Source organism: Chelonoidis abingdonii, chromosome 18, assembly GCF_003597395.2.
Source record: "Chelonoidis abingdonii isolate Lonesome George chromosome 18, CheloAbing_2.0, whole genome shotgun sequence".
In the NCBI taxonomy this organism is placed as follows: domain Eukaryota; kingdom Metazoa; phylum Chordata; order Testudines; family Testudinidae; genus Chelonoidis; species Chelonoidis abingdonii.
Genome location: NC_133786.1, coordinates 16,270,049 through 16,284,836, shown reverse-complemented (window position 1 = coordinate 16,284,836; position 14,788 = coordinate 16,270,049). Strand labels below are relative to the sequence as shown.

General features: G+C 40.4%; 1 protein-coding gene across 1 annotated transcript in view; it reads left to right on the top strand.

Annotated features, from left to right (window-relative positions):
- Positions 1 to 14,788, top strand: part of USP28 (ubiquitin specific peptidase 28) — a 33,947-nt gene that overhangs the window by 7,789 nt on the left and 11,370 nt on the right. Inside the window, exons 5-16 of the mRNA XM_075073590.1 lie at positions 1,018 to 1,104; positions 1,731 to 1,868; positions 2,357 to 2,430; positions 3,654 to 3,730; positions 4,244 to 4,392; positions 6,531 to 6,658; positions 6,856 to 6,951; positions 7,206 to 7,385; positions 8,130 to 8,350; positions 8,705 to 8,775; positions 11,337 to 11,565; positions 13,355 to 13,558. Coding sequence (XP_074929691.1) covers positions 1,018 to 1,104; positions 1,731 to 1,868; positions 2,357 to 2,430; positions 3,654 to 3,730; positions 4,244 to 4,392; positions 6,531 to 6,658; positions 6,856 to 6,951; positions 7,206 to 7,385; positions 8,130 to 8,350; positions 8,705 to 8,775; positions 11,337 to 11,565; positions 13,355 to 13,558 — 1,654 coding nt within the window. The remainder of the gene's footprint in view (positions 1 to 1,017; positions 1,105 to 1,730; positions 1,869 to 2,356; positions 2,431 to 3,653; positions 3,731 to 4,243; positions 4,393 to 6,530; positions 6,659 to 6,855; positions 6,952 to 7,205; positions 7,386 to 8,129; positions 8,351 to 8,704; positions 8,776 to 11,336; positions 11,566 to 13,354; positions 13,559 to 14,788) is intronic.

Below are 14,788 nucleotides of genomic sequence, written 5' to 3'. Positions count from 1 at the left end.
GTCAAAATGTGCATTTCATGCAATTAAATAAGCTTTGCAGCACCTCCATGATGGAAGTAATATCCTCTTTTTGCAGGTGGGCAGATGTTGGCACAGAGAGGTTAGTTGACTTTCCCAAGGTCACAGTGAGCCAGCTAGCTATTCTGTATTTCCCCATATTCCTATCATTAACTTCACATTAATATAAAAAGAAAAACTGAGTGTCTTCACCCTGGGATGCAGTTTTTTGGGAGAGTTCCATTACAGAACTAAGATTTGAGAGCAGATTGTGCAGACCCACCTGGTTTCTACTTCACATTTTAAACAAAAATAATATAAAATGTGAGTTTCTTTGTGTGGCAGCATATTTTACTCTGATCCTGTTCAAAAACAGCAGCCAAGTAGTCAGAGCAAAAAAAGGCTATCTAAATATATCCATGTATTTATTATTATTTACAAATGTGTGTTCTGTGTCATGGTGCAATGGTAAAATACTTCTTGAATGACAGAAACCAGACTGGTAAAGTTATGATAATGTAATTTTACTGGAGTGAACGCTGGCTCCACAGCATATGGTGTATCAGATTCCAGTTAATGGAGTACAGTGGCTTAGATGCCTGAACTAATAAGAAACTAGACTGGGTGCGTTATTAGCGATTATTATTATTGATTAGTGAAATGAGAAGAGAGAGCAGAAAGAAGAACCAAACACACTTACTTCTTCGGGCTCTTTTTACATCAGCAGATAAGTATCGGGGGTGGGAAGAACTCTCCTCACTCTTTCCCAAAAGGTTTCTCTTAATTTACTTGAAAAATTTAGTTGGGAGGGAGGGAGGGAATTGAGTCTTGGGGAAGGGCAGAGCTGTTAAAGGTTTTATTTCTTAAGGAGAAAGTCACTGAAGAATTTAGGGGTGAGTAAGAAAAGCATACAATCTGCAAAGAATGACATGGACTTGCCAAATGAAGATGAGACCCAAGTCCAGACTTAAGTTGACCAGCCTGGACAGTCTCCCTTAATTAACCCTTTTTTCCTTTCAGTCTCTCTTCCAGCTGCCGGAATTTCGTAGGCTGGTCCTTAGTTATTCTCTCCCGCAAAGCATGCTTGAGAATTGTCGAAGTCGCAGTGTAAGTTCTCCTGGAAACGCCTGGCTCTTCCAGGGGATTCTGGCAGTTTGTATTGGTGACTATAAAAACTGACTTGCTGCTTGTAGACGAGGGTGGGAAATTGCTCTTGAGGATAATGAGTTATTACAGAAATGGTTGAAAGTTTCTCCTATAACTTTTCTCAAAAACTAGGAACTGCAGAGAGAGTGGAAAATCTGTGCCTTGTTAATCTCTGTTTTGGTGACTCCAGAAATTCAGGACTTGTTTCCTCTCAGTCTCCCCCCAGCTCCCCTTAATACCCCAAGTCTCTAGTGCAAGTCTGAACTTCAGAATATTAGAGTACAGCTTGGCTGCCTTATTCTAGATGCCATATTACTTCTGGCACCTCTCCTGATCCCAGATTTCCCATTTTGAGGAACCATTGCGAATCCTTCAGTTCTCCCATGTACTTGACTTGTGATCAGATCTGCTTTCAAGAAAGATCCTTGCGTCATGGGGAAGGAGATAGGGGTTCCTATTACAAGTTGATCTCTTCTGAGACTGTCCTTTATATTAACATTCCTTGTGCTGGCCCTGTTAATTTACCTCTTCATATATGTGTCCTGCTTTTGTTGAGCAGTAGTCTATTGTGCTCTCTTCTTTTCTAGGAAAAGAGAAATATTGCATTCATGCAGGAACTTCAGTGTCTTTTTGCTTTAATGCTGGGGACACATCGTAAATTTGTAGACCCCACTGCATCTCTGGAACTTTTAAAAGGAGCATTTAAATCAGCTGACGAACAGCAGGTAAAATGGATACAATGCCTCTTGGCTTTCCCCAGAACAGCCCTAGCAAAGATAGAAACAGTCATGTGTCATTTAATGCTAGTATAATTCCAAACACTTGCCTGTCTGTGTTTCACCTGACAGTATGTGTAAAAACCCCTCTTAAAGATATCTGACAGGAAAAGGCACATGCATACCAAAAAGACAGTTAAATAGCCAATGTGAAATTTGGCCCTTCACTGCTATCGGGGTTGCTGTTAGGGACCACCAGATTTGAAACTTGACTTCTTCTCCATGTCTGCAGCATAGTTTCCTCTGACTTAGTACAGTACTGGATAAAGTATTCATCTCTGACATAGAATAGTGGTAATAACACCAGTTTGTATAGCTCATTCACATGGTTAGAGATACCACGATCATATTGTGAGTATATTTGAAAAATGTGAGATTTTAATAAATCCTGCTTCTTGGTAGAATCTTTCACTCTCCAGTTTCTGGCTCTCTTTTAGCAAGATGTGAGCGAAGTCACACACAAGCTTTTGGATTGGCTAGAGGATGCATTCCAGCTGTCTGTGAATGTAAAGTGAGTTTTTATTTTTTGGGTTGTTTTTACTTACTGACCAGAAAAATAGCTTTTTAATTAAACTGTTTGGCTAATAGATGCTAGAGTTAGAATTAATATTATAGGCAAACCAAGAAACCATTTCTTCACTGCACCAGTCAGGATAATCCCTTTTCAGTAATATTCAGCATTCTGTGTTTGCATCAGCATTTCTTGCCTAGATAGGTGCTTTTATTCAATGCGATTGTGACCTGCAGAGTACATATGTTTTTTTGGAACTCTTCAACATGGATTATTCACCAGGTAATAAACCCCATATTGTATTGTTTAGAGTTGTTACAGCCGGTGCTCTAAATTCATATTGAGTAGTGCATTAATCTGCAGTGTGATAGTTACAATTATAATAAAAGATTTTGACATGTACAGGGTCACGTTGTATGAAAAGCAGCTGCTTTTTACACTTAAATAACTGTTTATGATTTTTTTAAGTGCAGAAGAGTAATTTTTTGGTCCGTAAGGATAAATTGGTATGTTAAAAAAGCATAACTTGAGTTCTGAGTGCAAACTTCTCCAGAACCAGCAATTATGGGTTAGAATAGAGGTCAAATATCCAGGACTCCTGAGTTGCAGTCTTGATTCTGCCACTGGCTTACCCTGTAATCTGATCTAGGCAAGTCACTCCCACCTCTAGATTTTAAGGTGGTTTATATTTTTTCCTTCCCCTTTATTCAGGTAAGACCTTTTCTAAGATAGAGACCTTTGGCCAGTATCCCCTTCAGGTAAACGGTTATCGGAACTTGAACGAACCTATCTACACAAAAAGGATGATGATATTTACAAAAGCAGCTTGGGATCCTTCTAAAGGCACTTTCAAAATGTAGAGTATAATTATCAGTCTTACTACAAATTGATGGCTTTCTCTTCTTTTGGTTTGTTTGTTTTTAGGCACAACCCCAAGGCTGAGGTTTAGCTGTTAAAAATTTAAGTCCATTTTAATACCTTGTGGCCTTAAAAAAAAAAAAAAAAGCATATGTAATACTTATTTATTAATTGAGGATTTAAACACACACCACCTATTCCCTCATAGCTTGGATTTTGGGCCATTTTTGCTACCTTTTTCTCCAGTTATATTAATGTTGGTTATATTTTGCTGATGCCATCAAAATAAAAATTCTAATATATATGTATTCTTGTGAAGGCAAGTGTAACTCACCCATATGCTCCCTTTCTGTCTAACAAAACAGCAGCCCTCAAGACAAATCAGAAAACCCAATGGTGCAACTCTTCTATGGGACTTTCTTGACTGAAGGGGTCCATGAGGGTAAGTTAGAGATTTTTGGTTTTACATTTAACTCTTTTTTTGAGTGGTTTGATTGTTGCTGTAGTGTAGATCTATGATATGATTTGTGACATTGTGTGTTGTTGCAGTTTCTTGGTGAGATTGTCTGTCTGGTTCTTCGCTAGTACAATAGGCGTACAGATAAGATTATCTTTATAGAGTTGTCCTAGAGCTGATGAATATAATGTAAAGTCTGTTTTCCAAAGGGTAGTATCCTCTATTAAATACTCACCATCATGAGCATAGATTTGTAAAGGGTCTCACTTCTAGAGAAGATGAGCCATAGGGCCCTAATTTCTCTACTCTGATGACATGTCTAACCTGCCTGCCTGATGAAAGATCTTGGGTGACATGTTGCAAGATCCTGTGGAGTGGTACAAGCTGTTTTTTTTGGTAGGAAACATATAGTTGTTTATGCTAAAATAAGTTACAGAGGAGAGAGTTTGTTGTTGTTGTTTTAAGGTGGTTTATATTTTTTCCTTCCCCTTTATTCAGGTAAGACCTTTTCTAAGATAGAGACCTTTGGCCAGTATCCCCTTCAGGTAAACGGTTATCGGAACTTGAACGAATGTTTGGAAGGGGCCCTGGTAGAAGGGGAGATTGAGCAACTACCTTCTGATCAATCAGTGAAGTATGGACAAGAGGTTGGTTGCATGTATTATTTGCTCTTCTCCAAAGGATGCAGTCAGTGTAGTGCAGGGAGGTCCTGTTGTATCCTGGTAACTTAAAATGGTGACTGTAAACATTCCCTCTTCACCAAATGTAAAACGTTTTGTGGTCAGTCTGTTAAATGTACATTAATGTTAAATGTGAGTTGATATCTAAGCCACCAAGCCCTAGTTTATTTGTAAAGACATTGTTGTCCAATGTAACTTACTCCAGGAGTTTACCCTTTTAAAAAGGCGCCTGCTTCTGATGTGTAAGTGTGATAAAGTCTCTCTCTTTCTATTGAAGCCTACCTGTACCTGAGTAGGGAAGAACCACTGCCTCCATATTTTCGGAGGGTAAAAGTACAGTGCTTAACTCTATGGTATGCCATTTGGAATTTGTATTTTTTTCTCCCTGTTATAGTGTGCATTTTTCTCTCTCATTGTAACTCTTAACCTTCTGCCTGTGCTGATTATTTTTTCCTTTTTTTAATTACTCAAATCATGAGTCAATCATAAGCTGCTTAACTTTATGACAAAGTAAAAGGTTAAGATACACACATTGCTTTCAGCTTCACCTTATAGATCAAAGTAATGGAAAGAGAAGGTCAACTAACATGATGGAAGGATTCATGTGATGTGAAGGCAGACTGAGGGAAATGAGCTTGTAGGCCATGTTAAAAAGTGCTGGAAGATAACACTAAAGAGATGTTTACAAGGGTTGGTGGTAAAAGAGAGAGGGAGAAAGAAGTTTCACTCATTAGATGAGTGCCTGAAAGATGAGTTGCAGTGACTTGAATTAAAAAAGGAAAAAGAGGTTCGACTTCAGGATGAGCTTGTTTTAAGGCCCATCTAACATTGGAATCAACTGCCTGATTTTGGTGATTGCTGCTCCTGTGTTAGAGCCACACAGACACAGTCGAAGCAGACTTCTGGTGGGATTGGTGTTGTGCAAAATCTTAGGCAGTGTGAGCAAGATGGAGCTAAACAGGTGATAGGAGAGGTCCATGGCTTTTAGTTCCTTTAAATGGTTAACTAAAAAGTAGGGGAAAGTGTCTCAAACAAGGACATAAGTCAAGGACTGTCACTTTTAATTTAAGAGATGTAATTGGAAAATCTGTGCTCATTAATTTAACTTCCCAGAATATCGTGACTAGAGGACTTCATGATAGGGGATATGGAAAATAAAGTGCATTTTATCTTTTGAGACCTTAGGTGAGTGTTTTGGAACCTGATATGCAGCAGGATTAACTAGAAATCTGTGTCTTTACCTTGATAGCAGGTGTATAAACATTTCCCTTCTGTTGTTGTTTATGAGGATGTTTGGTTGTCTTTTCTCAAAAGGGTCATGATAAATGGCAGCTTCCCTCTGTGTACAATATTATTGGTGCATTTTGATTCCACGGATGAACCATTGTGTTCTGGCTTTCTGATGTGGAACTTCTGGAGCAGTATTATTTTAGTATACTGTCGGAGCCCAAAAGCGGAAGGGTACTGTCTGTCTGGCACTACGTTAGAATGCGTGAAATATTCTGCTGGAAATGGATGTTAGAAATATTCGTGAAAGCTGGGCACCAGGGAAAGTATAAATGCAACTACGAATAACCTTTTCAGTGTGGCACTTAGAGCAGCACTCCAAATACTGAGAAGTTGGTCTGTCGTCTGTGCCTCTTAAGCTAAACAGTTTCTGAATACACCAAGAGAGGAGCTGAGTGCACAGAGATTGGTTAGGGGCCATTTGTTGATGTTCTTTGTGTGCCAGCAGCTTTGTGAAGTAACGCTCCATCTCCGTGGGCCTACATATATTGTGTCAGTGTAGCATTTGCCAACTTCTTCTAAATTCGCTCCTTGACTAGATGGTAGTCTATCAATCTGAGTGCCCTGGACATCAGATATTGACTTTCTGGATATTATTTAACTATGTTTTGTATGGTGAAGGTCTAAAATGGAAGTGGAAGTCTTATATTTTGTAAAATTAGGCTTTCTAAATAGCAACTCATATTGATTTAGTACACACTTTGTACGTATAAGAGAAGAAAGTATTGGGGGGCAGAATTACTTGTTGATATCAAATGTGCCATTCAGCAATCCTCTCAAAACCTGTGCCCTCGTTGGGGCATTTCTGTTCGTTACAGCGCTGGTTTACAAAGCTCCCGCCTGTGTTAACTTTTGAACTCTCCCGGTTCGAGTTCAATCAGTCACTAGGGCAGCCAGAGAAGATTCACAACAAGCTAGAATTTCCCCAGATTATTTATATGGACAGGTGAGAATTTACAAGATGGTTGTATTTCAAAACTGATTCCTCACACTTTGCTCTGTTTTATTCTAACTAGAGAAATAGAGGGGTGGGTGGGTCTGTGAGCAGGGAAATGTTAAAATGTATGCATATAAGACAGTGCAGAGCTTAGAGGTATACAAATCTCACTCAGTCACTTTTTTGGGGGGGCGCTATTTGTTTAGGTATTTGTACAGCAGTAAAGAGATCATTCAAAGGAAGAGAGAGGAGACTAGGAAGTTGAGGAAGCAAATAGCAATTCTGCAGCAGAAATTGGAAAGGTAAGCAGCCAACTCCCTCCCCCTCAAGTTGGTGTTTTTCTCTTTAAACAAGGCATGAAATTGAAAATGAGCTATTTGTGTTCAAGAGCTTAATTTAAATAACACCACAGTTAGTTATTAGTATAACCAGTAACTATTAGGCATTAATATTTTATAATAAATATGGCTTGCTCATACTGTTTTCCTCTCTGTGTAAAATGAGTTGTGTGAGGATTCAGTTAACAGATTTCAGCTGTCTTGCTTCTGTTCTTTAGATACATGAAATATGGCTCTGGCCCAAGTCGCTTCCCATTACCTGACATGCTGCAATATGTTCTTGAATTTGCCAGTACAAAGCTGCCTTTAGTTGTTCCTTCTGCTCAGGACTCTCAGATGACTCCTGCACAGTCCCCAGCTGAGTGCTGTGCTCTGAGTGAACCTCTGCTGCAAAATAGGTGAGGAAAGAAAAAGGTTTGTTGGCTAAAGAGCTTTCACCTTTTGAGCTAAGGAGTCCTGGATGATTGCTCCAGGAGCTGTTGTCGTATGGTTCAGTTGTCTAGGCACTCAGGACCTTGGGGATGTGTGGTATGAACACCAACACAGATAGTCTCTGCTTTTGAGTATCCTGCTCCCAGATGGGTGCTACCAGTCTGTGCAGATATCACTGCATCCAGTTTGTGCTTTTTTCCTCTCCAGAAACAAAGTCAAACTGCTAGGTTTAAGCAGTAATCTTGAGATAAATTATGTGAACTCTGCACGATGTAGTAATCTTTTGTTTTGTTTCATCAACCATTAAAATAGTGCAATATTGAATTATCACAAATCTGCCCAGCATGGTTGGTTTGCGCTCTAAATTTAAGCAAGCAAGTAAATGAGTTCTCTGGTAAAATGGGAAGGAATTGTCAGTGCTGCGGATTGTGGCTCTGTGCTTCACTGTGGAGCCCTGTAAGAACTCGAGCTTTTACATCACCTCTTGTCTTGGGATCCGGTCTTCTCAGAAGTGACTGCACTTGAATAAGCTTATAGACTACCAAACTCTTTCCTGACTAGTGAATAAGTATAAACCTGGCATCATCTGGGATGGAAACTTGCTTGTTCAGATCTTGAATATTTTTTTTAAGCAATGTGAACTTGAGTATGCTCTCTGGAAACAGCAGCCTGAATAATATGCCTATCAATATGTGGCTTTTGCTTCATAGTGTATTAGAAACAGAAAGTACTGAGAACACTGATGGTACAGCATCCACTCTGATAAACCCTCCGTCCCAGCAAGAATTAATGAGCAAGCTGCCCCAGCCCTCCTGTTTACCAGCAGAAATGCCTAAATGCCCAGCTCCTTGTGTGATCACTGAGGAGGAGATGAGCCTAGTTAGGACGTGCCTGCAGCGATGGAGGAGCGAGATTGAGCAGGACATCCAAGGTTGGCCCCAAGTATTTATTGTGCATTTCAGGCTTTTGCTAAGCTAAATTCCCTCTGGTAGCTTCAACTGGATAACTCCTGAACCATGCTCCATCCCAGAGGTGGCTGCTTTTCAGCAGTGAGTGTAAAAATAATCCTTATATGTAATGTGATGTCCTGTATACACACAGGGCCCTTGTCTATCATAAGATAAACATGGACAACTTCCTATTAACTTCTGTGGTAGTAACTGCATGATTTTTTCCGAGGGCAGGCATGGGCCTGTGTTCTGATTACCTCTGTGCTCCCATGTGTTTGGAGTGAAGGGGGCATTATCTAAACAAAGTTAATAATAGGTGTTGTTCTTCTCAATAGATCTGAAGGACTGTATTACCAGAATCAGTCAATCCATTGGTCAAATGTATGGTGACCCTGTCCTCCGTCAGGTAGGAAGTGTGACTTTGGTATGTTTTCGTATAGGGGCTCATTAAAATGATACAGTGCTGCTGGTGTGTGCCTATAGGTCACATTAATATTAAGGGAAGTTGCATGCATGTATGTGGGGGGTGGGGAGTGTTTTTAAATGTTTTGCCAAGTTCGCTTTGAAACAAAACACATGCCTTTCTGAGGAGGGAAATAACTTATTTAAAATGGTGTTCTTAGTAGGTGAATAATAGGATCCATGGACCTGAAAACAAACTAAACATAATGCATTTAATATAATCTTAGATAAACACGTCACTGTCAGTTTCTCCCATTAGCACTTGGGCACCTGCACATGCTAAGATGAATTTTGTAGAGTCATAAATATCGGGATTGGTCAAAGACCCTGAAGGATGAATGCCCTATGTCACTGCAGGGAAGCAGGGGAGTCATGCTCTACTATGTTTACCAGTTGTATAACATGAAATGCAAGTTGATGGTGGTCAGATTATTTTTTCTGCTTTAGCATATTTCAAAAATTCCCCAGGAAAATTTTGTTTTAGAAAATGTAAGGATTTTCAAGAAATAGTGTTTTTTCCCCCTTAGCTTTCTTGATGAAATCTGAGGTAAATTCTAGCCTTTATTTTGCTACCCTTTCCCTTCAGTATGTAACAGGTCAGCCCCTTTGTGTATTCTCGGTTATAGAGAGCTAATTTCTCGGTGCAAGATGGCCTTGCTTAGGGCTTAGAATTCTTCTCTCTGCTGAATCGCACTTTGTAGTTCTACCTACCTACGTGACACTGCCTCAGTAGATCCCTGAGATGCGAGATCTCTTGCCCTGCCACTCAGTGACTGGACCTATTTCAAAGCTGTTGGGGATGGGGCAAGAGGTAGTGTGGGAGTGAGCTCTCTTCCAGTTTTCTAGAACCAAGAGTCCAGAAACTCCTCCACTGCCCAACTGTCTCATTTCTGTGCCTTTCAGCCTCAGTGGATGCAGAATCTAGTCCTCTCCCTGTATTAGGATTAGAGTTTTAAAAAGGGGATTGTCATTAGCTTTTTCTTGTTTTGTGTTTGGACTTTTTCTGACAATTACATTTTCTGTGCCTGGGGAAAGTGTTCAGATTTCATTACTTCTGTCCTTGACCTAATATTTCTATCAAGTCACCTTCACTGTGGATGCCATGCCATGTATGACACCTTAGATAGGCAATTGTTCCATCTGTCCACCAGCCAGGAACTGCATTGCCAGTAAATACTGCAGACAAATAATAAAGACTTTCCAACAAGAACTGGCCTAGGAATGAGCCTGGATCTTGGGCCCACATAATCCAAAGGGGACTTTGTCAGACCAAGAGGACCTTCTAGGTCTTTGCTTGAGAAGTCTCTGATCTTTTGGAGAAAGAGCCAGCCATGTGGTTCTGAGTCTGAGCCTATCTGCAGAAGAACTTCTTGCATCCACGACGGCATGAGGTCTCTGAATCTTTACCTGCGTGTAGAACAGCCAGTTACTGAGAGTCCCAGGGTCTTCTTGGTTTCATTTGTTTCTGTATCAAAGAACAGGAAGCATAGGCTGAACAGGCGTCTGAAAATTACACACCTGTCCTCTGAATCTGGTTCCAGTTATTCCCTAGTGCAGATGACTACCTTACAGCCTGTAAGACCAAAGATAATAGGGATTTAGATATAAGATGCTTAGATCATTTATTGGAACCTGAGTCTTCAGGGAGGATTGATAGGTGTCCTCATACTTGTCAGATTCCCAAGATCTGAGAGTGATGCAGCATCCTCTGATCCATGTCACTCAGATACTTTGGTCAGGAAGGACCTGGGGAACTACTGTCCTGAGTAGACTCTACAGAGAGGGCTTTATTTTTAAACGGGTTTGGTTATCAACCTGAACTATTCTGTACTCTCTGGTGTGAGAAGGGGGTCTTTGGGTAGTGTACTTTGCAATAGGTTCTGTCACCACATAGCAGTGCAGGTAATCATATAGTCTGAAATTACCGAGGTGTATTCAGAGAGTCAAAGCCACTGTAGTAAGTGCATTTTTAAAATATATGCAACAAACACTTGTGGGATGCTTCTCCAATTTTAGTCCTGAAAATACTTTCTGTGTGCCAGGCACAAGGCTCTGTTACAAGCAGCCAGGCTGATTGCTTGAGAATTTTTGTTTCAGATTTGAACGCAAGGGGGCTTGGCTCCAAGTTCCAATTATCTTTCACCCCAGCAATAGAAACCAGGAGAACTTGTGTCTGTCACATCATGGGTTTCTGACAAACATTTTAGAAAGAGCCTCAGTAGTAAGAAACTCATTAAATAATTTAGATGAGATATGATGACTGCCAAACATGAAATTAGTTTGACAGGTTTGAATACCAGTGGGGTGGTCAGGCTTAGGATGTCATGGTCACACTGGTAGCGGATAGAAGTGTTTTTAAGGGGAAGGGAATCTGTTTATATCAGGCAGTTGAATGTACGAATGGACAATTTTTAAGCATATGACAGCTGTGAATGTCTTAATAGATTTTCAGTTACTTCATCCATTAAAGATAAGCCTGGAAATCATGTCCATGTGAATTTTCAGGTTCCTTATCGCTTGCATGCCGTTCTGGTTCATGAGGGCCAAGCAAATGCCGGTCACTACTGGGCCTACATATACGACCAGCCCCGGAAGAGCTGGCTCAAATACAATGACATCTCTGTGACAGAATCATCCTGGGAAGAAGTGGAGAGAGATTCATATGGAGGCCTGAGGAATGCCAGTGCCTATTGTCTGATGTACATCAATGATAAGCTGTCCCACTTCGTTGCAGGTACTGGAACCAAAGCTGCAGGTAGTACTTAGTCACTTGTGTGGTGTGTGTTGCCTTCATAGCATTGAATGATCATTAACCTGCTCAACACCACTGTGACACTAGTAAGTGTTATCCCTGCTCTGTGGAAGGGTAAGCTGTGACAGAAGGGTTTTAATTTGGCCATGGCCAAAGAGGGAGTTCGAAGCAAAATGGATATGTGAAGTGAGATAAAAATGAGATGCTCCTTGTCCTGTGCTTGATTCACCAGCCCAGGTGAGCACTTGTTCAGACCTTTTGGGATGATACTAAAGAATTGTTTCATATAGCTTGGCTAATGTAGACTCATAGCAATTGCCCCTTGTCTATCTTTCCTAGTATCCTGTCTTTCTGACAGTCGCCAGACCAGGGGCTTCAAAGGAAGGTGAAAGAAACCTTGCAGCAGGCATATGTGGACTAATCTGTCCCCCATTAAATTGAAGATGTGCTAATCCCTAATTGTTGGAGATTGTCTTAACTTCATGCTTCAGGGTTTTTCTTAGCAATAACTGTAACTATTCTTCTTGTCCATATAAATGTCCAGTCCTGCATTTGTCTTTATATTTCAGTTTGCCTGTATTCTGGCACTCTCAATGTGTCTGTATGCAGTCGGCAAATCATTTATAAGATCAAACAGAATGTTTCCTACTTTGTCCTGGCCATTTACACCCTGCTTTTTGTTTTGGCTTCTGATAGATAATGGTAGCATAATATACAGAGCACATCCGGCACATGTTGCTTATGCAGCATATCATCCCTTCTGTGCCTCAGATGAATTATCACTAATGATAACTGATCCTTGTAATTGTGTGTTTACAATGCATGCGTGTGTAAGCAGCTACTTGCGTCGTACAGCTGTTGGCCATCTAGAAGAGCCTAATAATTTTGTACATGGCTCATTTTGATATAATAGAAGCAAACAATGCAGCAATAGTCATTGAAGAATCTAGTTAATGGGAATGTGGAAGCTGAAACAAGTTCTTGTTTGTCTTCGTAGTGCTCTGACATTTCAGTTTCTAAACTGAACTCATCCTATGCTTTTAATGAGACTTCATATACATTTAGTGCTTTTAAAGACCCTTGTACTTTTAAGTATTTTTATAAAGGAAAGAGTCTGAGATAGGGAATTATCATTCGGTATTAGATACACTCCTAATTTTATTTTTTCTTAAGCGGTTCTATACAGCTGAAATACCGGTGTCCGATTATGCCTAGATATTTCAGTACCTGTATAAAATGGCTCACTACCTGGAATCCTTGCAGTTTCCTACCCCTCAGCTTCAGGTAGTGGTTGAAGTGTAGAGTTTGAAGCTGAACTCCCAAGTTTTCTGGTTATTATCATTTTAAGCCACATCTGTAGCATTATGGTAGCCTTTGGTGAAGAGAAATCTATGTCTTCTCTCAGCCCTGGCCGTTACTTCAAGAGGTTTTACTGAGCCCAGGTGTGCCATGCAGAAATTTACCTTTCTATGGATTACCATGGTACATAGGAGCACTAGTCATGGACTAGGACCCCATTGTGCTAGGTTCTGTATAAACACAGAACAAAAAGATGGTCCCTTGCCCAAAGGGCTGACCATCTACCATCTTCTTGTACTTGTTTATGGAGCATCTTGAATTCAAAATCCAGGAAAAAATATTCGTTTCCTTCTTTATTTTTCCAATCCATTTGATCAGTCTTCCTTAATGTTTCTAGATATTCCTTGTTTGCAGCACTATTATCTTGCTGCTATGTGTTTCATTGCTAACAAAAAATCTTGCTTTTCTCCAGATGATGCTGATGATGCAGAAACTGGACAGTTTCAGAAAGAAGTAGAACTTCTGCCACCTGAGCTCCAGAATTACATACAAGAGGACAACTGGAGGCTTGAACAGGAGGTGGAGGAATGGGAACAGGAGCAGTCCTGCAAGATCCCTCAGATAGAGCCTTCAACTCCTTCTGAATCTCAGGATTTCACTTCTGAATCAGGACAAGGTAACACAAGATCAGCGTGTTTGCAGATCACATTCCATGTCTCTACAATAACTTCTCTGTAATAAATTTCACCATTATCTGAGCTTTTCATAATAATTTTGAATGCCTGGGGGAAGCTACCAACCAAGCTCAGTTGCTGAATTCCCATCATATCAGCAGGAAAAAACTAATGTTCTATCATGCAAAGTTGTGCTGATATCTGCATAGCTATAGACATGTCATCAAGTTTGATCATATCCTGTTTTACATTCAGCACATGGCAATGATCTAATCTCAATTTGATGTAAGTATATTAATATTTTGTGTGTTTGCTGTAGAATGTTGACATGTTTACCTCTTGAGTGGGAGACCACTCATTACAGCAGTCCTTCATAGCGTGAGTCTCACTGAGCGTCACAAATGTGGTTGTGTGTAATATTGCCATTGAAATGCACTCATGCTGTTTAATGGTACACAGCAGCATTTCATGCTTTAGGACAGGAGGTGAAGAAGAACATCTTGAAAGTGCTGGGAGATAGTTAATTTGTCTCCTTTGGGATTAAATTTCAAACTCTAGAATCAAATGTGATATAAAACTGGGGTTGTGCATCACTGTTTGCCAAATGATACAGAAATCTCTCAAATAAGGTTTTCTGCCATGTGTTGTCCATAATTCTGTCCTCTGAGGCCACAAAATTATTATTGTGACCAGCAGAATGTATGAGATACTGACCCTTGAGCTCAGGGTCTGTTGAGCTGTGTACAGAAACCTTAGGCCCTAATCTGCCAGCACACTTAAGCACATGTTTAACTTTAAACACAAGTAGTGCCATTGACTTCAATTTGACTACTTGTGTGATTAAGTGCTTTGCTCGATCGGGTCTTTTGGGGTATGTCTACACTGCAACTGGGAGCAAACCTTCCAGCCCAGGTAGACAGATTCATGCTAATGGAGTGCGAGCTAGTGTACTAAAAATTGCAGGGCAGATGCTGCAGCTGTGGCGGAGATTTGCGCTAGCCATCCAAGCTCAGGGGGTCAGGTAAACATGAGAGCCTGAGCTACCGCCCAAGCTGCAACATCCACACTGCTATTTTTAGTGTGCTAGCCCAAATCTGTCTCCTTGGGCTGGGAAGCTTGTTTGCAGCATTAGTGTAGATGCACCTTAACGTAGTTTACAGTGAACGACCTGTCATTCAAAATGTTGACTTTTCTGGAATGTTACCCAAGAGTTGAGTTGAGTTTGTGAGGAA